This window comes from Ictidomys tridecemlineatus, chromosome 5 (genome assembly GCF_052094955.1).
Source record: "Ictidomys tridecemlineatus isolate mIctTri1 chromosome 5, mIctTri1.hap1, whole genome shotgun sequence".
Taxonomy (NCBI): Eukaryota; Metazoa; Chordata; class Mammalia; order Rodentia; family Sciuridae; genus Ictidomys; species Ictidomys tridecemlineatus.
In genome coordinates, this window is record NC_135481.1 from 9,700,801 (window position 1) to 9,722,558 (window position 21,758).

General features: G+C 50.8%; 2 protein-coding genes and 1 long non-coding RNA gene across 4 annotated transcripts in view; 1 reads left to right on the forward strand and 2 right to left on the reverse strand.

Moving 5' to 3' along the window:
* On the reverse strand, positions 1-16,078 carry Lman1l (lectin, mannose binding 1 like). Of its 2 annotated transcripts, XM_021728489.3 has the most exons (14): positions 11,778-16,078; positions 9,158-9,312; positions 8,937-9,044; positions 8,796-8,854; positions 7,335-7,437; positions 6,815-6,935; positions 5,624-5,679; positions 4,757-4,889; positions 4,294-4,482; positions 3,644-3,708; positions 3,074-3,141; positions 2,126-2,249; positions 1,528-1,655; positions 1-281 (listed from the first exon to the last, which is right to left on the reverse strand). In XM_021728489.3, the coding sequence occupies exons 1-14, from the start codon at positions 11,950-11,952 to the stop codon at positions 152-154; spliced, it is 1,614 nt and encodes a 537-aa protein (XP_021584164.1). In that variant the 5' UTR covers positions 11,953-16,078; the 3' UTR covers positions 1-151. The 2 variants fall into 2 exon arrangements, with proteins under 2 accessions (XP_021584164.1, XP_005317013.1); XM_005316956.4 differs by lacking the exon at positions 3,644-3,708 and having other exon boundaries at positions 1-284; positions 4,331-4,482.
* On the forward strand, positions 7,764-20,083 carry LOC144377696 (uncharacterized). The gene is made up of 2 exons (XR_013438700.1): positions 7,764-8,481; positions 15,858-20,083. It is a non-coding gene; the product is annotated as an uncharacterized LOC144377696 (long non-coding RNA).
* Csk (C-terminal Src kinase) overlaps positions 19,736-21,758 on the reverse strand; it is a 20,365-nt gene continuing 18,342 nt past the window's right edge. The window contains exons 11-13 of the mRNA XM_005316802.4: positions 21,539-21,734; positions 21,342-21,428; positions 19,736-20,603 (exon numbers count right to left, since the gene is read on the reverse strand). Coding sequence (XP_005316859.1) covers positions 20,421-20,603; positions 21,342-21,428; positions 21,539-21,734 — 466 coding nt within the window. The 3' untranslated portion in view covers positions 19,736-20,420. The remainder of the gene's footprint in view (positions 20,604-21,341; positions 21,429-21,538; positions 21,735-21,758) is intronic.

Consider the following 21,758-nt stretch of genomic DNA (forward strand, 5'->3'; position numbering starts at 1 on the left):
GAAGAGGGAATTCACCTTTAATAAGATGGGGCTCACCAAAAGCTAAGGTGTGGGCAATAGCTGGGCACCCAGAGAAGAGGATCCTAGCAAAGTCCTCTTCTCCACCCCCAGAAGCCACCTGCTTCCCAGAGAGAAGTGGCTTTGAAGTGGGTCAGGCATGCATGCTGGGGGAGAGGGGCTGCCTCCTCAGAGTTCCCAGCACCCTAGAGATGTGTGGCACAGCACCCAAAGGAAGGTTTCCTGTGGACAAACACTCCCGAAGCCTCTTGTCCAGCTCCTGCCTGCTGCAGAGAGAAGATGGTTGCTTGACTTTTTCCTTTCTAGTCTTTTGTTTTTGTTTTTTGGACCAGTGATAGAGCCACATCCCCAACCCCTTTATTATTATTTTTTAAATTTTATTTTGAGACAGGGTCTTGCTAAATTTATTAGGGCCTTGCTAAGTTGCTGAGGCTGGCTTTGAACCTGTGGTCCCCCTGCTTCAGCCTCCCGAGTTGTGGGGATTACAGGTGTACACCACTGCACCCAGCCTCTTCTGGGCTTTTGAAACCAAGACTCACAGTTGCCTTCCTCCATTCACTGCACCACAGCCTTTCTTGCTCTGGGATCTTCTATGGCTCCCTTAGCATGTCACATGAAGTGCATATTTCCCCTTGGCATTTAAGGACCATCTGGGTGGTTTATTGCTACCACTGCCCTTCTGTACACCAGGAAGCCTGTGATTGTTTCCACTTTGTGCTTTTTAAAGCTCAGCACACTTTATTCCTTCCCCGGGATCATCCAAGCCCACACTAATTCTTGTTTTGAGATTCTCCAGCAAGGACTGTCAGTCCCTTGTCCAGGGCCCTCAGCATATCTGCATCTCTAAATGAGAAAAAAAAAATGATAATTCAGTACTTTTGGTGAAAAGAGTCGGACCAGCGCTCATCCATTCAGCAAACACCCATCAAGCAGAAATAGTGACATCCCCTGCCTTTTCAATTATCAATTTCACAAACTGGTCTGTTCGTTTCACCAACAGTACTGAATCATCATTTTTTTCTCCAAAATATTATGCTTTTTTCATTTCCCCATGCCTTTCCCCATGCTGTTCTCTATGCATCCATGCCTTTACCCATCCTGTCATGCTGGGAAACTTCTAGTCATTTTGATGACCCTTATCAAATGTCCTTTTCAGACCAGATCCCTGATCTTCACAAGCTCTATCAAGTGCTTTCTCCTGTACTTCCTGAAGTCCCTGAGCTTCCTGCCATTTATAGCACTGATCATCTAGGGTGTGACTACTGGTTGCTTATCAGTGTCTCACTCTGGCATGAGCTCTGTGACACCAGGACCAGATGGGGCTGGGGTTGAGCAGGTGGTCTGTGCCTGATGAAAGTATGGGTTTGAGCCTGTGCTTTGCTCCTTGCCATCTGGAGGACTGGGCAGCTCCCCTCTGGGCCTCAGGGTCCCTCTTGCAAATTGAATAGCTGTAACCCAGAACCAAGTGATGTTGAGTAGGGTGGGAAGTGCTGCTCATGGAAGACCCACCTAAGATTCACATAGCAGAAAAAGCCAAAAGTCTGGATGAGGAGGAAGAACAGGAAGATGCCGGGCCGTAGACAAGTGGAGGCTCCTGGGGGCCATCCAGATGGGCGGGGGGACTTGACTGCTGCTTTCTGAAAGGGGAAAGTCTGAGATCTTGATCAGCTTCTAACACAGAAGGAGGGGGGGGTACCTGGAATCTGTGCCATACTTGAGCCCTGTTTATCTCCCCAGGTTTGGGGCATGCTGGCTCTCATCTGGGGAACCTGGAGGAGAGGCAGCATGCATTTCCTCCCCCACCCCAGCTCTGATGGCTCCATCTGTGAGAAAAGCTGGGAAGACCTAGATCCTGAGATCATCAGGAGGCCAAGGGCTTAAGAGATGAGAGAAACTGAAGTGGAAAACAAAGACAGGATGAGGGTGAGGGCGAGGGAAAGAGCAAGAAGGTACAAGGGCACAGAAAAGAGCCCCTCTACCATAAAACTCTGAATGATCTTGGGCACAGCCCACCCCATTTCCCTTCTGGTGGTTGAGTTGGAAGAAGGGTGAAAGAGCCCGGACCTCAGGGCTGGGGCCCCCATGCTACCCACTACTTCTCCATTACCACTGGGTCCCGAAGACTCTTATGCAGGAGGCTCAGGATCTGGTCCAGCTCTAAGAAATGGTGCTCGGTGCCCACAGGCAGGTAGAAGATCTGGGCTCCTGAGGCCATGCGAGCAGCTGCATTGCTGGTGTGTGTGTGGAGTGAAAACCATAGGAATGACTCATTACCCCTTCAGGTTGTACCCAAATTAACTAATCATTTCCCACAATTCCCAGGGTAGTGAATAGGTGGGGAACAGACACCATTCATAGGGGGTTTTCTTGGGGACTGGTCTTTTTACTCCAGATCTTTTCCTTAGATCTTGAGCCAGCTCTAGCTCAGACAAGTTCTCTTTAAATCTGTCTTTCTCAACCTGAGGCTCCTTGGGCTCTTTCTTTCACCTACAGACCCCAGGGAATTTAGCTTCTTCCCTCTTCCCCTATACCACCCCAGGTGTCTGGATGTGGGGTGAGAGCGCCCATGGCATCCAGGTGATCTCCCCACTCTTAGGAGTCTATGGGTAGCTCCACAGGCCTGAGTGCTCCAGAGTAGGATGCTAGGAGGCTGGAGAAGGGCAAAAATGAATTCAGGAATTGTCTCCAGCTGGTCTGATCTTGGTTGTGCTCCTTCCAAGAATGTTCATCAAAACATTCGTTCCTTCCATAAACTATCACTGGAGGAAAGCTCAGAGTTACTAAGCCTCGCTGGGGTGGGAATGTCTCAAGGTGTCCTTCATGATGGGCTTTTCCTAGGGATAGTTGCTTTTAAACTAGGACTTTATTCAGTTAAATTGAGGTCAACTCAGCTAACATAACTTCAGCCCCAGGCCCTCTCATTGCCAAACTCTGTGCTGGTTGTTCAGGAAATAATGAAAGGAAGGAAGGGCCCAGAGAGGAGCTGCAGGCAGACAGACAAGTTAGTAGAGAGGCTTCTCTTCCCTCTTCCAGCTCCTCCCTTACTCCACCTTACCTCATCTCTTGCAGGGCCTGGAGCAAAGTCTGCTGTCCATAGAGCAGGGTGCTGATCTTGGCAGAATCCTGCGGAGAGCCAGTCTCTTATCTTTGGTCCAGGACCCAGCTGTCCTCCCCTCAAAGCCCACCTTCCCCAGAGATACTGCAGCCCCCCTCCTTCCAGAGGCCTTACCAGTTTACCAGGGCCCTTCTCATTTGGGGCAGGTAGAGTTTACCTGACTCCTGTTCACCTGGGCTTCTGAAGTCTTCTCTCCTGATCTCAAGCCCCTTCTCCCTAAAGAGGCTTGTTCCCACCAACAGAGTCACCCCTAGACCTTATCAAGCTCTTCCAATTTCTTTTTTTTTTTTAACACAATGCCTTTATTTTTATGTGGTTCTGAGGATCGAACCCAGGTCCCGCCTGCCTGTGCTAGGCAAGCGCTCTATCACTGAGCCACAATCCCAAACCAAGCTCTTCCCATTTCTAAAAATGTTTCTTCCTCCCTGAAGTTCAGCCCAGTCCTCTCTCCCTTTACTTCTCCCAGAGCATGACCCAAGCTGGAGGCCAGTGCTAGTTAACAGCCAGGGCTTGGTTCCCAGTCCTGCAGAGTGACCTAGAGAGGTGGCTGCCCTTTTGGGGGATGAATGGAATCTCTCAGGAACTGAAGGTAGGATCAGAGAGGACTGGCCCTAGGGTGTAAACCCCCTCCCCTCTGTCCCACTCCAGCAGCCCAGACTAATCTGCTCTGGTCTGAGGACAAAAGATTAAAATCTTGACCCTTCAGAACCCAGCAAAGCCTGAAAGTGCTGCTGGTCTCCTCTGCTAGGCACCTAAGCACCTAAGTGTTGGCTGGGTTTAGCTCTCAACCCCCAAGGCTGGGCAGTGCCCTGGGACATGACTCCCTGGGGTTGGAACTTGGAGGGACAGTGAAGATGAAAAGAGGATTCTGATGCAACTGAGCATTAAGCAAGCCACAGGCAAGTCACTTGTGAAGCTACATGCAAATTAGCACCTAGTCTATTTCTGTCATTCGTCTACAGACCCAGATCCAAATTCCTGGCATCTCCTCTCCCCAGCCCCAACTGTATGGCTCTGGAGCTTTTGCTTGTGCAGAGATGTCCTCGGGCATGCTGGCCTGCCCCATCCTGGGACCTGCAGTCTTTAATCCCTGCCCTCTTTGCACTCCAGACTTTAGGGGAGACTAGTTCCTGACTATAGTTCTTTTCCTCTTTTAGGACCACAGGTGGAGACTTGGATGCCCAAGGGGCCACTCACCCAGGCTCCCTCAGGCCTGGCCTGGCCTAGGAACCCCAGCTGCTTCTTCCATTGCATCTCTGCCTGGGCCAACTGCTCAGAGAGAGCCTGGAGGTCCTGCAGGATCTTGTTGTGCCTGCCCAATGTCTCCTCCAGGTCAAAGAACCTTTCCCCTGGGGATGGGGCAGAGCTGGGTGGGTGGCCATTGGGGTGGGGAAAAAGATCCTACCTTCAGGGACTTGAGGAGCATCAAATGGTATGGCTGCTCCCTTGGAGAGTTTCTGGGTGGAGAGGATAGTACAGGACACCTGGGTCCACGTTTGGCTTAGATATGGCTTCCTTAGACCTCCATTTCCCCACTGGTTGAAGGACTCCTGATTCTAAGGACATAGGATCATGATACTCAAATGGGCCACTTCCCCTCCTGCCCACTCCCTGGGTCTCTACCCTCTTCCTGGGCTTTTGAGTTTGGCTGTGGAATTATAACCACCCTGCTGCCCAGGGCCAGCTTGGCCTGCAGCCCTTCCAGCTGCCTTGCCAGACGAAGCTGCTCCATCTCCAGGAAAGGCTGAGGGGGAACCTGAAGGAGGAAGACAGAGATCAAGCCTCAACCTATGGGAGAGCCAAAAGTGGAAAGAGCCTTCCCACAGGATCCCGCAAGAGCCTAGCTTCCCTCCCTGACCAACTATTCACCCCACCCTGGGGGTGGGGCTTCGCTCAGCCTCCCCAGCTCTTTCTAGCCTTCTGAGCTCTGCCTCTACCTCCAGCCCCACACCCCACACTCTTCCCTCCCTGTTGCAGCCTCAGGCCTGTGTATGTAGGGTTCCTTTAAGCTCCCTCCTCCAGGCAGCCTTCCCTGACCCTCAGGCAGTTTAGACCCCTCCTCTGTGCTCGCCACAGCCTGGGTGCCTTTTTTTTTTTTTTAACTAAACTTTTTTCCATAGCTTTATTTTATTTATTTTTTATTTTTCTGTGTGCTGAGGATGGAACCCAGTGCCTCACATGCGCTAGGTGAGCACTCTACCACTGAGCCTCAACCCCAGTGCCCCCTGTGCCTTTTGATAGCCAGCACAGATCACTCTGAGCTCTCTCATATCATAGCCTGACTCCACCAACCAGCCTGGGAGGCCTGGAGACAGAGCCTGACCCCCAGCACTGCCAAGCACAAGGCTTGGGGCCCGAGCAGAATTAAGAGAACAGGTGAGGATAAGGGCTGAAATGGTGAGTCTAAGGACATGATGAGACCGGCAAAAGCATCTGGGGAGGGGTGGGTCCCTGGGCTGCCTCTCGGAGGCAGGCCAGGGCTCGTATCACCTCTGGACCCGGCTCATTCAGGCTGAAAGTCAGGAACGACAGGACATCATGGTCATCTGGAAGGGGGATAGATGAAGGGGACATAAGATCCCTCCACCCAGCAGCCTGCTCATCCAGACCTCACTCTGCCCCCAGGCTCCATTATATCCCAGGAAGGCAAGAGGTCGGGGTGACTTTGGGCATTTGTCTTTCTCACTTCATAAAAATGGTGTGAGAGCCAGGGAAGCAGATGTGTGGGCTGTGAGGGTGAACCACACATTCAGCTAGGCCCCTGTGCGTGGGAATACTGGACAATCACAAAGCATCCAGGGCTGGAGCCATGACAGCAGGCCAAGGGACACCCTCCCATCCCAGAGCACAGTTGCTTTTGGCAACAGCATCCTGCAGGGGCTGCTTCCCCACGGTGGCTTGGATCACATCTCTCTCCTCCTCAGAAACCTTCCAAGGCTCCCCAGTGCCCAGTCTAAAGACCAAAGTCCTACTGGGTGTGGTGGTGCACATCTACAATCCCAGCATCTTGGGAGGCTGAGGCAGGAGGGTCCTGAGCTCAAAGCCAGTCTTAGCAATTTAGCAAGGCCCTAAGCAATTTAGCAAGACCCTGTCTCTAAATAAAATTCAAAAAAGGGCTGAGGGTGTGGCTCAGGGGTTAAGCACTCCTGGGTTCAATCCGGTACCAAAATAAAATAATAAAATAAAGACCAAAGTCCTGCCATTCAAGGACTGCCATGCTCTAATCCCAGCCTGCTTTCCAGCTGCAGACCCTCATGGGCTCCCCCCTGCATCACCTCCCTCTGCTCTATTTCCCTAAATGTCCCCTGTAGCCACTATCCTCCTTTCACCTGCCGCATTGCATGGGGGAGGGGCAATACTGGAATAAAAGCTTCTCACGTTTTATCACATTTGAGAGTTTCGGTAACCCTGCAAGGCAGATGTGACCTTCTCCAGATGGTAATAGAGACCCAGAGAGGGCTCGTGACTTGCTCGGGTCACATGGTGAGGAAGTGGTTGACCCCACACACAGAGCTCTTTAGAAGGGATGCGAAGGATGAGTCATTTCACAGGGTCCCTAGGCGAGCCGGGGCTCAATGGCAGAGCACTTGTGGCAGAGCACTTCCCTAGCACAGCAAGGCCCTGGGCTCCACCCCAGCACTACCCACACAAAAAACGAACACTGCCCAGGGAGGTCCTCACCTGCCAGGGTGCTGGTGGCTGCTGAGACCCCAAAGAAACCTCCAGGAGCCAAAAGCACGGACCCCACATCGACACAGACCTCATCTGGGTCACTGGGAGTGAGACCAGTGCTCAAGGACACCTGAAGGGCATAGAGGGCATGAGCTTCTTCTTGTCGCCTTACCCAGCAGCGGGGGATCATCCCCACCTCTGACTCTCTGGCTCCCCTGGTCCTGAAGAAGGACAGACAGCCAAGTGCTTGGGATCTAAATGACATGAAGGTGACCTGCACTCTGGTTTCATGTGAACACTATGTGCTTGTTCTCTGGGTGACTGCTAGGATTCTGTATACAGGTGGAGGATCCCACATGGGATGTGCCAGGAATGCCACGTGAGTGGAGGGACCCTTTGTCTCTGATACCCTTTGTGGTATCACAGACACGAGTCTGTTGGGGCCATGGGCACCCCCCACAGCAACTGTGTAGCTTGGAGCTCTGTAATCTGCCAGCAAAGGACCCCTAGAAGCAGGAGGGTGACTCACACGCAGCCTCTGCCTCCAGAAGGTGATCCGTGTTCTGATGGGATATGGCCGGTTCCGGAAGTCTCGGTGACAGGAGCCCAGTACCTGGTGATTTGCTCCATCCCTGTGAGAGCTGGAATCTAGCCAGGCCACTTAAGACCCTAGGCCCAGCCAATGAGGGCACTCCAGAAGTCACTCTGCTGAGGCTTGTGGTGACACCCCCTTCCCAGTGGGTGGCCTGGTATGAGACTTGAGTCTCCCTTGCTGTACTCTGCCTCCTTAGCATAAGAAAGAGGGATAGGAAAGCAGGCTTCACCTGGCAGAATATTGGGACTTGGAGTTTACAGAGGAGGCTGGGGCCTCCCTGAGGCCTTTCCCCAGAAGGCCAGAGGCTTGAACCAAGTATGGGTTTCTGTTCCCTGCACCCCACCACCTCATCTCATTGTCCCTTTCTCCCTTAAACTCCAAGTCTCCCCATGACTCTGGGGATACTTCTTTTCTTCTCTTCTATCAAGGCTTGGACCGAGCGGGACTGATAGCTTGGCACATGTCTTTATGGCCAAGGACAATATGACCAGCTCATTTCCCAACAGGGGTGACACAGCAGGCTCTGGAGAGTTAGGAGAAGAGTCATGAGCCCTGAGTTCCTCTGGGCACATGGGTGCACAGACACTGTGGGCAGCTCACACCAGAGCATGTCATTCTCACCTACATGGGAGAGGGAAGCAGCACAGAGCCAGGGAGAAGCAGATCCAGAGCAGCTCCCTGAGTCTGCACTCCTAGCTGTGTGACCTTGGGCAAGTTACCTCACCTCTCCATGCCCGGGGTATTCCCGGTCTTTAAAATGAAGAGGATTATTGCCATTACCTCATAACAATGGCTATGAAGGTAACTAAGAATGAATGTCAAGTGCTTGGGCACTGTGCCTATACAGTAAACTCAGCTCCACAAAGGTTAGCAATTATTCTAATTGTTATGAGTGGAGGGATGTTTGCTAAGAGACACCGACAAACCGGCCCAGCCACTGAGGAGCAGCTGGGCCACGGAGGCCAGCAAGCCACGTCATCCGGGAGAAAGGGAAGACTCAACTGGTGCAGGGAAGGGCGTGGAACCTCCATGGGCAAGTCAGGACTCCAGTCTCAGCTCTGCACACAGCTGTGTGACCTCAGTAAGTCATTTCACCTCTCTGGGCCTCTGTGTCCTCACTTAACAATCCCCACTTAACAAGGGGATTTCACTTGGGACTATTGGGTTGAATTACTTGAGAACTCTGTGGGGCAGTTCCCAGGAAGAGCAAGTGTTCTGGTTTTGGGGCTGCTGCAGGCACAGCTGACACCCAGTAAGAGGTGTCCCAGGAGGCAGCTGTGGGCTCAGAGAGAGCCAGCATGGTGGCAGCTCTAGCGGCGGTGGGGGGCTCCCTGGGGCAGGGGCTGAGCCCTCATAGCCCAGGGTAGGGGCAAGTCAGTCCCCACAGACCCTTACCCAAGCTGCTCAGAAGGGACGTACCCATCGCTGGCCACCACACGGATTACAGGGCTGTCCTGCATGGGAGTGACAATCAGCCTGAGCCCTGGGCACAGAAAGGAGGGCAAGGGAATGGGCAGGCAGGAGAGCGCTACTCACCTGGGTATCCTCGGCCGAGGAGTCAAAGAAGATCCCGATGCCGTCCCATGAGGCCAGCCCCCCAAAGACAGAGCCAACTTGGCCCCTGTTCTGGGTATACCATACAGCCTGCAGGTCCCCAGACCTTCAGCTCAGGGTCTCTGAAGGACACTGGAACCCAGGGCTCATCCCCCTCCTCCCTGACTCACCCACTCTGTTAGGCCTGGGTGGTGGCTACTCACCATGCCCTGGGCTCCCCGGTGCCCGGGCCCAGTCACCCTCATCTGCATCTCCACCTCCCAAGCAGGGAAGAGGACAGAAGTCTCGCTCCACACCGCGCCCTTCTGGTTCCTCATGGATGGCACTAGGCGTACTTCCTCCAGGCCCAGGATGGTATCTGTGGAGCAGGGAAGCTCAAGGGCCAGGGCCCACTATCCTCTCAATCCCCAACTGCCTGTCTTATTGGCTGGAGCCAGGCCCTGGGAGGGGAAGAAGGTCACACCTGACCTGCTATGAAGTCAGGAGCCCATTAGGGCTGGAGTTGTGGCTCAGTGGTAGAGCACTTGCCTCAATCCTAGCACCACATGAAAACAAATAGAGGCATTGAGTCCATACACGACTAAGAAATATATATTAAAAAAAAAAAAATCAGGGGCCCGTTGGACCCATGCAGGAGCCAATTGAAGAAGGGAGATCTACAACCCAGCACAGGAGGGGACAGTGTCCCGGGTGGGAAAGTTGCCTGTGTTCTCACTTCAGCTTCACTGAAGCCTGTGTTATCTGTTTTGATGAGACTCCATTTACCAATGAGAAAACGGAGGCTCAGAAAAGTCAAGGAACCAAGTGGATTGGAATTCATTTCAATCTGACTTCAAAGTACAACATTTTACTGCCATGAGAGAGATTCGTGTTGTCAGATTAGGAGATTAAGGACTTGTGAGGGCAAGGGGAGAGCTTGAAACTACAGAGCACAGGAGAGCAACTTGTGAGAGAGTAGCCCCAGGAGGCTCAGGATTGCAGGTTGTGGAAGCTCAGAGGACACTCACTCGGCTGAATGGGGCTTCATTGTGTGTGTTGCAGGGAGACCTAGTTCCTTCCAAGATGAGGAAGGCTTGAAAGCAGGAGGGGTGGGCAGAGGTGGCTGCTAGCTCTCAGGTCAGTGAGGAGGGGAGAAGGATGGAGCTAGTGTGAGAACCATCCCTGGTGTTGGTGGGGACCTACATAGTAGGAGAGCAGAAAAAGGAGAGACACTGAGAGACTTGGTAAGAACCAGGGGAAGGGAAGTCTGAGTCCCCACTCCAGCTGGCTCCCCAGCCCTCCGGCCTGCCAGCCTGGAACCTGGCCCAGGGCCCAGACCCTGCCAGGACTTTCCAAAGGCTGCTAATCCAGCCTGTTTGCTCTGCAACGGCCAGGGATGGGGGCAGGGAGGCTCAGACACAGCAAGGCTGCAAGTCCCAGGGCCCCTGGAAGCTGCTGCCACCTTGAAGTGACTTGCAGGAGACCAGGGTTGTCTGCTAACTGCTACACTTACATGCTCAGCCTTCTGTGGAGTGTCTGTGGACCTTGCCATAGACCATGGGCTCCTTGAGCCTGACCGGGCTGGACACAGAGGAGCATGGGAGTGGGGGTTCCATAAAAGGTGAATGAATGAATGAAGAAGCTACAAGCAAAATCACTGGGTGATTTCATAAAATGTGCCTCTGCTACCCTACACAGTCTGTGACACTTGGCAAGGCCCAGAACAATGAGCATTGTACCTGCCCTGCCATCCTGACCCTGAGGCAGAGCCTGGCTTGGTGCTGAGAGAAAGAGCCCACTCATATGTTTACTTCCCGTTCCTCTGTGAGGAGATTAGAACAAAGACCCTACTAGCAGGTTTTATCATCTTTAAGGGCCTCAGTCAGCAAGTGGGCCATTTTCCAGAACTTACATCTCATAGATAGTAATACACAGGCCATCTGCTTGCTCTCTTTGCTTTGCCTGCCAGGAAGCTCTAAACTAAATCTATGGTTAAACAAATCTCAAGGTATATGTTTTGGAAGAAAGCCACATTCCTGCGCTTATTTCCTGCCCCATTCTCATTGCAAGTATCTTTCTTACTTATTCCTAAATTAAGCTCCTTTGTATTTTATAATTCTTAGTCATCACAAACTTTTTTTGAGAACAAAATCAGGTAGAAGATAGACTCTTTGTAACAGTTCTGGGTTTGGAGGGCCTTATATACAGACCTGTGGAGTAAGATGCTTTCAGGTTTGATTCTATCCCCAACACACATACAAGGAAGGGCTGGTGCCTGCTGTGGCAAAACAGCTGGACACGAAGATGCCTCCCTCCAGGTAGCCTCCCAGTTCTTGTGGACAGCCATGACCCACCAAGATGAATCCTAGACTGTAAGCTTGTACTGGTCTGAGGTAATTTGTTTCTGTGTGTCTGGGACTTAGAGTGTGTATATGTGTGTGTGAGAGGGAGAGGGAGAGAAGGGAGAGGAGAGGGAGAGGGAGAGGGAGAGGGAGAGGGAGAGGGAGAGGGAGAGGGAGAGGGAGAGGAAGAGAGGAGAGAGAGTTCATGTGTGTTTACCGTCCGAGAGGCAAAGGAAGATGAGGGGTCTAAGGAGAGACAAAGAAGAGAGTGGTCCTAGGGTAGGGAAGGCAGAGAGGAGAAACTGAGGCTCCTGGGTAGGGATGGAATTATAGTGGGTAGAGCAGGAAACCAGCCTGGGAGTGGTCCTGGGGCCCCGACGCTGTCTATGCCAGCCAGGCCCCACCCTGGACAGAGGCACTGGCAGACCCATTCCCCATCTAGTCCCAGCTCCAGCGCTCTGAGGGACCCATGGTGTGGCTGCTCCCCACCTCTTCCCCTCACCTCCGTGATGGCTCCAGAAGGGTATTCCAGCCCCAGGCAATGCCAGCCTTGGGCCTTTGAAGCTGAGCTTGTACTCAAACCTTCGCCAAGGAGGACGGTCTCCCTCAGCGCTGTGGGGGGCCAGGAGCAGGAATAGAAGGCAGAGCAAACGATCTGGACCAAAGACCCTCAGCATCGTGAAGGGAGCCAGTGTCCGGGTGCCAGGGTGGATGATAGGAGGTGGATGATAGGCTAGGAGGCCAGGGAGGCCCTCCTGGGCCAAGGCCAGGTAGGGTGGAGCTGGGGACTGGCCAGGACCTGGGTTTTGGCTCTGTCTTCTTCCTCCCTCCCCAAAAGAGACATCCTGTTACTTCTAGGCCTGATCTCAGGCCCCAGCCCTCCCTCACCTCCAGCCTGTGGAAAGGGCAGCTGACCCCTGCCAGCCTGAGCCCTGTCCCTGCTCCTCAGCTTGGGACGTATTTTCACCTTCCTTAAGCCCCAGCAGCTGGTGGAAGGAGTTGCTCAGGGATGCACAAAGACAAGCCCCACCTTTCAGCAGCCCTGGCCTCTTCTCCCTGTTGGAGAGACCATCCTCTGTACCCTATCTCTGTAATCAATCGCACATGGATGTCCTGACTCTGACCATCCATCCACCTCCCTGCACTCTTCAGCCCAAAAGCTTACCCTGCCCTGCACCCTGGTGCCTCGAAAAAGAAAGGGACTCTTAAGAGACTAAGGAAATAAATGCAGTGTGTAGATACTGGAAGCCTAATCTTAATCCACCAATTGGAAAAAAAAATAAGACAATTGGGTAAACCAGACAATGGACATTTGATTATGTTATGCAATTATCATTAAATTTTGGAATAATATGGTATTTTGTTGTTGTTGTTACTGGGGATTGAACCAAGGGGTGCTTAAATACTGAGCCATATCTCCAACCCTTTTTATTTTGAGACAGGGCCTCACTAAGTTGCTGGCTTTGAACTTGGGATCCTACTACCCCAGCCTCCTGAGTTGCTGAAATTATAGGCATGTACCACTGTCGTGGGCTGTGCTTATATTTTTAAAATATCTTTTGTCTCAGCCAGGCTCTGTGGTGCATACCTATCATCTCAGCTTCTTGGGAGGCTGAGGCAAAAAGAGGGCTAGAGAGTTAGCCTGGGCAACTTAGACCCTGTTTCAATGTTTTTTAAAAAATGAAAAGGGCTGGAGCTTAGCTCAGTGGTAGAGCACTCGCTTAGCATTCATGAGACCCTGGGTTCAGTCTCTATTACTAAAAAAAAAAAAAAAATGTATTTTATCCTTTGGAGAAACATTCTAAAGATTTATGAATAGATTCATATAATGTCTGGGATTGATATTGCAGAGTCTGAGAAGAGCAAGTGAAGTGTAGACAAGAAAGAACTGACCTTGAGTTGATAACCGTTGAAGCTAAATGATAGGAATTTGGGGTTTATTATACTGTTCTCTCTACTTTCTATTTATTTTTGTGATGCTGGTGACGGACCCTCACAAATGCTAAGTGCACACTTTACCACTGAACTACACCCCAAGCCTACGTTTTTTGACTATTTCTGTGATTGATTAAAAAAATTTTTTAGAAGGTAAGGAAACCCTTTAGTTTGAGTATTTTAATATTTCTTTAGTTATTGATGGACCTTTATTTTATTCATTTATTTATATGTGATGCTGAGAATCAAATCCAGTGCCTCACACATGTGAGGCAAGCACTCTACCACTGAGCCACAACCCCAGTCCTTGAGTGTTTTTTAAAAATTTTTCTTTTAGTTGTCAATGGACTTTTTTATTTATTTATATGTGGTACTGAGAATCGACCAGTGCTCACACATGCCCCTCAAGTATTTTTGTTCAAATAAAGGTTGATTTTCCAGAGTGATTCATTAGCCAAGAATTCTGGATAGCTGAAGTTTCTTTCTTTCTTTGTTTCTTCTTTTCCTTTTGTGGTACTGGGGATTAAACCCAGGACCTTGGACATACTAAGCAGTGCTTTACCTCTACCACCGAGCCATCTCCCCAGCCCATTTTACTTTGGGGCAGGGTCTAATTGTCCTAGGCTGGCTTTGAACTTGTGATTCTCCCACTTAGACTCCAGAGTAGTTAAGAACCATAATTTTTTTCCCTTCATGCTGGAGCCCAGGGCCACATGCATGCTCCACATGAACTCTACCTCTGAACTGTACCTGCAGCCCTGCATAGCTAAAGTTTTGCTATGCTTCGTAAGTTCTCTGTAGGACTCAGTTCCTGAAGCTCTAGGAATTGACTGAAGTCATGGTTGTAAATGGACAATTTTAGGATGTGCTAAAGGAAGTCCTTTCTCAACACTAAGCCCGCAACACTTTTGCTTGCTCTCCCCCTGGATTTTAAAGCAAAGCTTTGGAAACGGGGATCCCAACTTGTCCTTTCTTCTTGTCCTTACTCCATTCTTCCAGCTCCTGCCCTGTGGTCCATGAGAATTGCTCTAGCAAGGCCTGAGTAATGGGCCCTGTTCTCTGGACCTAATGAGCTGTTCTCAACCCAACCTCTGCAACATGCAACCTGCCCATGTCCCCCACCCCAATGCCCCTATGTTGTTGAGGCCTCCCTTCCCTGTGCTGAGGCCCCTGCCTTTCTCAACCGCTTCTCCCCTACCTAGGCTGCTCCCTTAGCTGCTTTGTCTCAGCTCCCTAAATTGGGGCTCCTCAGGGCTCCTTTCCCTCCTCACTTTCTATATGCTCCCTGGCCCAGCCTATCTAGGCCCATAGCTTCCAGCACTTTGTTGTGGTTTTTTTTTTTTTTTAGTTGTTAATGGACCTTTATTTATTTATTTATATGTGGTGCTGAGAATTAAATCCAGTGCCTCACACGTGCTAGGCAAGTGCTCTACAACTGAGCTACAACCTCAGACCCCTTTGTTGTGTTCTTGTTCCCCAAATCCCTACTACCAGTATGGCCTCTCCCTGGAGCAACAGGCCCTGAAAGAATGTCTCTCTTTCTGCAGGGGACATCTCTGCTTGTTTGTCACTAAGACTCTCCCAACATCATGTCCAAACTAAATTCCTCTTCACTAGCCCCTACTCAGCCTCCTTTAGTCTCACCACTCATCTTATCATGCTAGAGGGTAAAAGGAATTGCCCCAAGGAGCTGGAGTTGTGGCTCAGTGGTAGAGTGCTCTCCTGGCATGCACAGGCCACTGAGTTTGATCTTCAGCACCACATAAATATAAAATAAAGATATTGTTTCCACTAAAACTTAAAAAATAAATATTTTAAAAATTATTTATTTTTAGCAAAGGAATTGCTCTTAAGTTTGCTCTTGTCATTTTTACACTGTGTCACCATGTCCTTCAATCTCTCTGAGCCTATAATGTGGAAACAATAACAATATATACCAGGGCTGAGTGTGGTGGTGCACACCTATAATCCCAACAGCTCAAGAGACTGAGGCAAGCGGTCACAAGTTTAAAGCCAGCCCCAGCAACTTAGCAAGGTCCTAAGCAACTTAGTGAGACCCTTTCTCAAAATAAACATTTTTTAAAAAAGTACTGGGTATGTGGCTCAGTGTTTAAGTGCACCTGTAATCAATCTCTGGTACCAAAAAATAAAGAAAAATAATATATTCTTCCAAGAGTTTCTAGAGAGTTCCGGAGGTAATACAAATCAAAGACCCATCAGACTGAGTACTCAGTAAAATGCCACCTGTAACCCCAGAAACTCAGAAGGCTGAAGCAGGAAAATCCTAAATTCAAGGTCAATATTGGTAATTTAGCAAGACCCTGTCTCAAAATAAAAAACAAAAAGGGCCAGGTTTGTGGGCCACCACAACTGTAATCCCAGCCACTCAGGAAGCTGAGGCAGGAGGATCACAAGTTTCAGACCAGCCCCAGCAATTTAGTGAGGCCCTAAGCAAATTAGTGAGACCCTGACTCAGAATAAAAATAAATAAATAAATAAGGCTAGAAATGTGAAAAAGCACCCTGGGTTAAATTCCAAGTTCCCCAAACCCCCCAAGCCAAGCCAAGCCAAGCCAAAAAAAAAAAAAAAAAAAAAAAAAAAAAACAAACCAGCTGAATTTATCTTCCTCTCCACACTGTTTCTGCAGCCTGGACCACCATTAATCACCCTCCAACCTGGCTACAGGCTCCCTACCAGCTCATCTCCAACCACAACCTAGACCTCCTCCAGGCCAGTGTGATCTTCCTGAAATGCAGATCTAACTACATCATTCCTCTGTTCTAAAGCCTTCAGTGGCTCCTGGTCATCTTGGCATGCAGTTGAACTTCTCTTTGGACACAACACAACGCCTTTATTTTTATGTGGTGCTGAGGATCGAACCCAGGTCCCGACCATGCTAGGTGAGCGCTCTACCACTGAGCCACAATCCCAGCCCTGAACTTCTCTTTGGATCTGCTAAGCCAATTGGGATCTGGGCCCTGCTTCCTCTTCAGCTTCATTTGCTCCCAAATCACACCCTTTGGCACCTGAGCCCAGTCATACTAAAGCACCTCACCAGCTTTGCTCCAAACTGCCCTTCTTTTGCCGGGAATGCCCTTGTTGTCCCTGCTGCCCTCCCAGTGTTCAAGAAGCTGCCTGGCACCTCCCTTTGCTTCTGCCTCACTAGCTGGTGCTGGTATCAGGGAGCAGGTGTCACCCCACTGGATTTCTGGGCACCAAGTTGAAAGTCTGGAGAAGAGGTTTTCCCCGTTTGTCCACAAGCTCCTAAAGATGTCTTCTCATCTACACTGAGCCAGCAGCCAGCACAGAGCAGAAGGGAAGGATGAGAGAGAAGAGGCCAAGCTACAAAACGAGACTGAGAGACCGTTTGAGAGAGGAGTAATGAATGAATGGGGACATGCTACCAGGTGAGAAAAGAATTGGAACATCCAGCTGCCTGGGCCTACCTTCACTCAGGACCCTATCAGCTGGGCCCTGTCGATTCATATGGGCACCATTACAGAATTCTGGACCCTAGTTGACTTGGACTAGCTAGTGAGAGTTATGAAAATCTCCACCCACCCCTGCATTAGTGAAGTCAGGTTGGTAGGCTCAAACTGGCCATGGAGAATACTTATCCCGTAGGTATCATAAACACTATAAACACTATAAAGAGCTCCCCACCCCACCCCCTGGCCCTAGATTTGGTTGTTAAACATTCACGAGTACACCACTGCATGAACTCTCTCCCACTCTGCAATATCTGAGGGACTGTCCCTTTCCCCTCCCAGACCCTCCCTCCCTGTGCCAGGTCCAGCCTCCCATTCCTTGCTGTAAGGAGTGTTCCACTGCCATTTCCTCCCCCTTTGTATCTTCTGCTTCCCTTACAGGATTTGGACATGACCCAAAAGTCAATGTCCTTCCGGTTGGCAGTCAAATTTGCTGAAGCCTTTGCCTTCATAAAAACCACTCCACATATTCCTCTCTCAAGCTCTCCTTCCTCTCCATTATGGTTAAATTCCTCAGAAAGTTTTTGACCTCAGATTGCTTGTTCCTTCTAGCCACTGCCATCTGGAAAGGTCCCTACCAAAGACAGATATTGCTAAGGCCAACAATGACTTCCTTGTGGTTACTCAGCAGGCAACTCGGCCTCCATTTCCATGTCTCTTGTGAAGCAGGGACCCTGGTGGCCCCACTCTGATCTCTCCCTTGGCCTGTGACGCAGCCTTTTCTTGTTTCCTCCTCAGCACCTATGTAGCCAATTTCTTCATTTTTCTCTTTCAATGATAAGAGTCCCTCAAGGATTGATCTTGGACCTTCTGTGTCCTTCCACAGTGACCTCATACTTGCCCATGGCTTCAGGTTCAATCCTGAAGGGAAGGATGAGAGAGAAGAAAGGGGCCAAACTAGAAAACAAGTCTGAGTATGTGTGTTTGAGAGAGGAGTAATGAATGAATGAGGACATGCTACCAGGTGGGAAAAGAGTTGGAACATCCAGCTGCCTGGGCCTACCTTCACTCAGGACCCCATCAGTTGGGCCACACTCTGGTCTCTAAAATAACTCAAAATTTCTTCCTCTAGTGTCTGGGTTCTAACAACTTACTCAACACCTTAAAGTTTCTTTTCTTTTTCTTGGTACTGGGGATTGAACCATTGAGTTACATCCTCAGCCCTTTTTGTATTTTGAGACGTCTTGTTAAGTTCCTGGGGCTGGCCTGGAATTTGCCATCTTCCTGTCTCAGCCTCCCGAGTCACTGGGATTACAGATGTAGGTCAACACATCTGGCCTCATGGCAGTTTCAACAACATTTAAAATTCAACATACCCTTAACATAACTCCTGATGCTCCCTCCTAAACACAAGTCTCCTGGTTCCCTTGCTTAACAGGTGCCCTGCACATACCCTGCCTGCATCCAGTCATTGGGGTAGTCAGGCATTAATGGTACCTCCCTCTTCTTCATCCTTATACTGAATCCATTACCAAGTCTGGTCAATTTTACCCCTTACATCTCTCTAGAGTCCACCTACCTCCCACCATTCTTTGTATTGAGACAGGGTCTCACCAAGTTACCTCACCTGGCCTCAAACTTGTGGTCCTCTTGTATCAACATTCCAAATTGCTGACAATACGGACACCACACCCAGCCAAACGTGATCATTTTAAAACTACAGTCTGACATGTCACTCTCCTATCCTGCTCATAGCCTGTCATTGGCTTTCCAAGGCTGTTGACCACATCCTGGCTAAAGATTCCCTTCTCCAACTCCATCTCCCTGGCTAAAGATTCCCTTCTCCAACTCCATCTCCCAGCCCCAGGCTATCTGTATAGAATCATCACCCATTTTCTTGGATATTCCAAACAAGCTACCCCCTTGAGTCTCAACTTCTCTCCCTGATGTGCTGCTTACCACCACCTGTGTTCTTGCTCAACCTTCTTATCTTAAATGTTTCTTCCAGGAAGTACTCTTTGATCTCAAGATTCCCATGTTACGCGTTTCTTTCACAGCCCTGATGCTTGTTACTATGTGTGATTGTTTGTCTTTCCAAACATGAACTCCACAGGGTTTGCTTTTGCTCACTGATGAATGCCAGGACTAGCACACAGCCAATATGCAAATATTTGCTGTTGAATGAATGAATGAATAATGGTCCACTTTCAAAAAAATTAGTCTGGCAGTGTTTGCAGAAGATGGAGGTGATGAGGCTGCTGCACCGGCAAGGAGAGAGTGCAGTGGAAGGAAGTGCAGCAGGGCTGAGAAGCAAGTACCAGGCACACTTAAGGTCAGAACACCCTGCTTTTCAGTCTTGCTGCGGTGAGAGGAGGGTCAGGAGTGCTGGGACAACTGGAACCCCCCATCTGCCTCAGGGATTGAATCAAGCCTTCCCATCTTCCCAGGCTCTGTTGGACAACCTGAGTGCAGGGAGAGAAGCCCATAGCTGGTCTTCATTCCCTATCTGTGTGCCCTGCATGGAGTGGGTAAGGAAGATCCCTGAACACAGGGCTGGATCTCCATCCCCTGCAAAGTCCAGTAAGGCACAGGGGTTGGTACAGATGATGGTGGGGTCAGGGCAAAGCTATTACATGGTAGGTGAAACGTGAGAACCACCAAAGGCTGGAGCCTCCCCTTCCCCAACATGGTCCAGGGTTAGCATTTTCAGGCATGAGCTACGCATCTGCCATGGGGACCCCCTCCCCATCTGTCAGGCCTAGCCCCTCCCCTACCCTCAGTTCCACACCCCTTGTGTTGAAGGCTTGAACACAGCAGGAGAGGCAGCCCAGGACCTTCAGGCAACACCCTGTGGACAGCCCCCGCCCCCCCCAGCGCCAGGGCCAGGTGGCACTGGGTGGGGAGGGGCGGACAGTGAGCGCTTCCCCAAGGGCAGACATAGGACAGTCGCTCGTGCAGCTGACACAAAGCGGAGGCTACATTTCCCGGCCATGCTTCCTCCCAGCTCCACTCACAGAGACAGAGGGATGGACAAAATGGCATGGGGGGACGACCCGGCAGGACAGGCAGGCTCGGCGGAGGAAGCGCCGAGGCTGGATGGCGGTGTCCTCATGGAGTGGTTTATTACGATTCCATCTCACAAGGCAGGTAGGCGAGCGGCAGCGGCACATGAAATCCAAGCCCCTGACAGACGTCTGCCTCGGGCGCATGCAAACAGTGCAACATGGTCAAGCGCAAACACGGGCGACCGAGGCGACACGGGACACGGAACACGGAATGGGGAACGAGGCTGGGGCATGGGTCCCTAGAAAGGGGCCAGTCCCCCCCACCCTGGGGAGCAGGACAGGAAAAATAAGATTCGTACTTCTTGTAAAATGCCCATTTGCTGGGTACTTTCTTTCTCCTTATCTTGAAAAATAATAAAAAATAAACACACGGAAAAAAATCTCAAAAAAGTAAAGGAATAAAACTCTAAGAAGGCGAGCGATGGGAGGCCAGGAGATGGCTGACTGTGATGGGGGCACTGCCTCCACTCCTCAGCTGCCTCCCTTCCTGGCCCCTGCAGTGGGCAGGCACCCCAAGCCCTACAGGTGGGTCCATGAGAGAAGGTGCCAGGCTTAGGTGGGGTGCCTGGGGGCCAGAGGGGACAGGCTGGGCAGAGGAAAGAAGCCTGCCAGCCCACTGGGGCTCAGTTCAGGTTTGGGCCCAGCGAGCAGCAGGGGCACCAGGTCTGTGTTCCAGGTTCAGTCCCCACAGGCCCATGACCTGGGTAGAAGCAGAGGTCACAGGTGCAGCTCATGGGCTTTGATGTGTTCAAGCTGCTCTCGAAGCTGGAGGAAGGAGGGCCGTGTGGCGGCATCCAGATGCCAGCAGTTCTTCATGACCTCATAGACTGCGGGTGGGCAGCCATCTGGGGCGTCCATCTTATAGCCCTTTTCCACCCGAGGGACAACGTCCTTCAGGGGCTGTGGGAAGATGAGTGGTACATGTTAGGGTAGTGCCTGTGATAGACCCAACCTGATCTTTTCTTAAAATTGGGAGCAATCTCGCCACAAAGCCATGAAAAGGAATTTCGGCTTTACTATAAATTACTGCAAATTCTGAACCTGCTTGGAATGCCTGCCTGTGCCTTGAACTCACCCACGCCTGGCTCTCTGACCAGAGAGCAGCCCTCTCTGAAACTTTAGTGACACCTCATAAATATTGGCCTTCCCTGGCCAGACAACGACCTTCTCTGAGGCTCTAATGGTCCTCATAAATTCTGATGTTGGGGCCAGCAAAAATTGTAAACTACCATTAGTGTGATGCTTGTCAGAGTTCTGTTATCTGTAACCCCCCTTTGTGTAACTTTCTGGGCTATAAAGCTGGGCTGCAGGAAAGCTGCTGCTGCTGCTGTCTTGTTCCTGCCGTTTTGGGAGGGAGAGGCAGCCCAGCCAGTCGAAATAATAAGCTTGCTTTAATTTGATTTTAATTGGAGTCAGTGGTCTTTTCTTGCGTCCTGGTCTAACACCTGACCATAGAGAGGATTCCTACCTGGCATCCCTCTTCAGGGACCCCCCCTTTCAGCTCTACCTCAGACCCAGGCATGGAAGTGGCCTGGAAACTCCCCAGGGCAGGTCTGAGACTTCAGACCCAGTGGGATGACACACCCCTGCCATTCTATCAGTCCCAGCCATGCACCAGGCCCTAGCGCCCAGACTTACAATTCTTGGGTAAGGCACTCGCCCAAAGGAGTAGATTTCCCAGAGAAGGATTCCAAAGCTCCACACGTCAGACTTGGTGGAGAATTTCTGATATGTGGATGGGAGAAGAAATGTCAGATCCTGAGAATCTAGGGGTAGTGGGTGACACAGAACCCTAGCCCACCACAGCTTAGGACCCAGGGGAAGGCTGGTCCCACCTTCTCTCTCAGAGCCTCGGGGGCTGTCCACTTGACTGGCAGTTTGCCTGTGTCCTGGGTGCTGGAGGCCTCCTTGGTGAGGCCGAAGTCGCTGACCTTGGCCACATTGTCCTCAGACACCAGCACATTTCTGGCAGCCAGGTCCCGGTGCACAAAGTTGTTGCCCTCTAGGTATTCCATGGCCTCACAGACGTCTCTGGGGGGCAGGCCAGTCACATGG

Excerpts from the sequence above, each read along its gene's own strand:
- Lman1l (XM_021728489.3), bottom strand. The coding sequence starts at position 11,952 with ATGCTGAGGGTCTTTGGTCCAGATCGTTTGCTCTGCCTTCTATTCCTG. Across the intron at positions 5,680-6,814 it reads AGCCACCAGCACCCTGGCAG|ATGACCATGATGTCCTGTCG; the intron begins GTGAGGACCTCC and ends TCCCCCTTCCAG. Across the intron at positions 3,709-4,293 it reads CATCCAAGTCTCCACCTGTG|AGATTCCATTCATCCCCCAA; the intron begins GTCCTAAAAGAG and ends TCAGTTCCTGAG.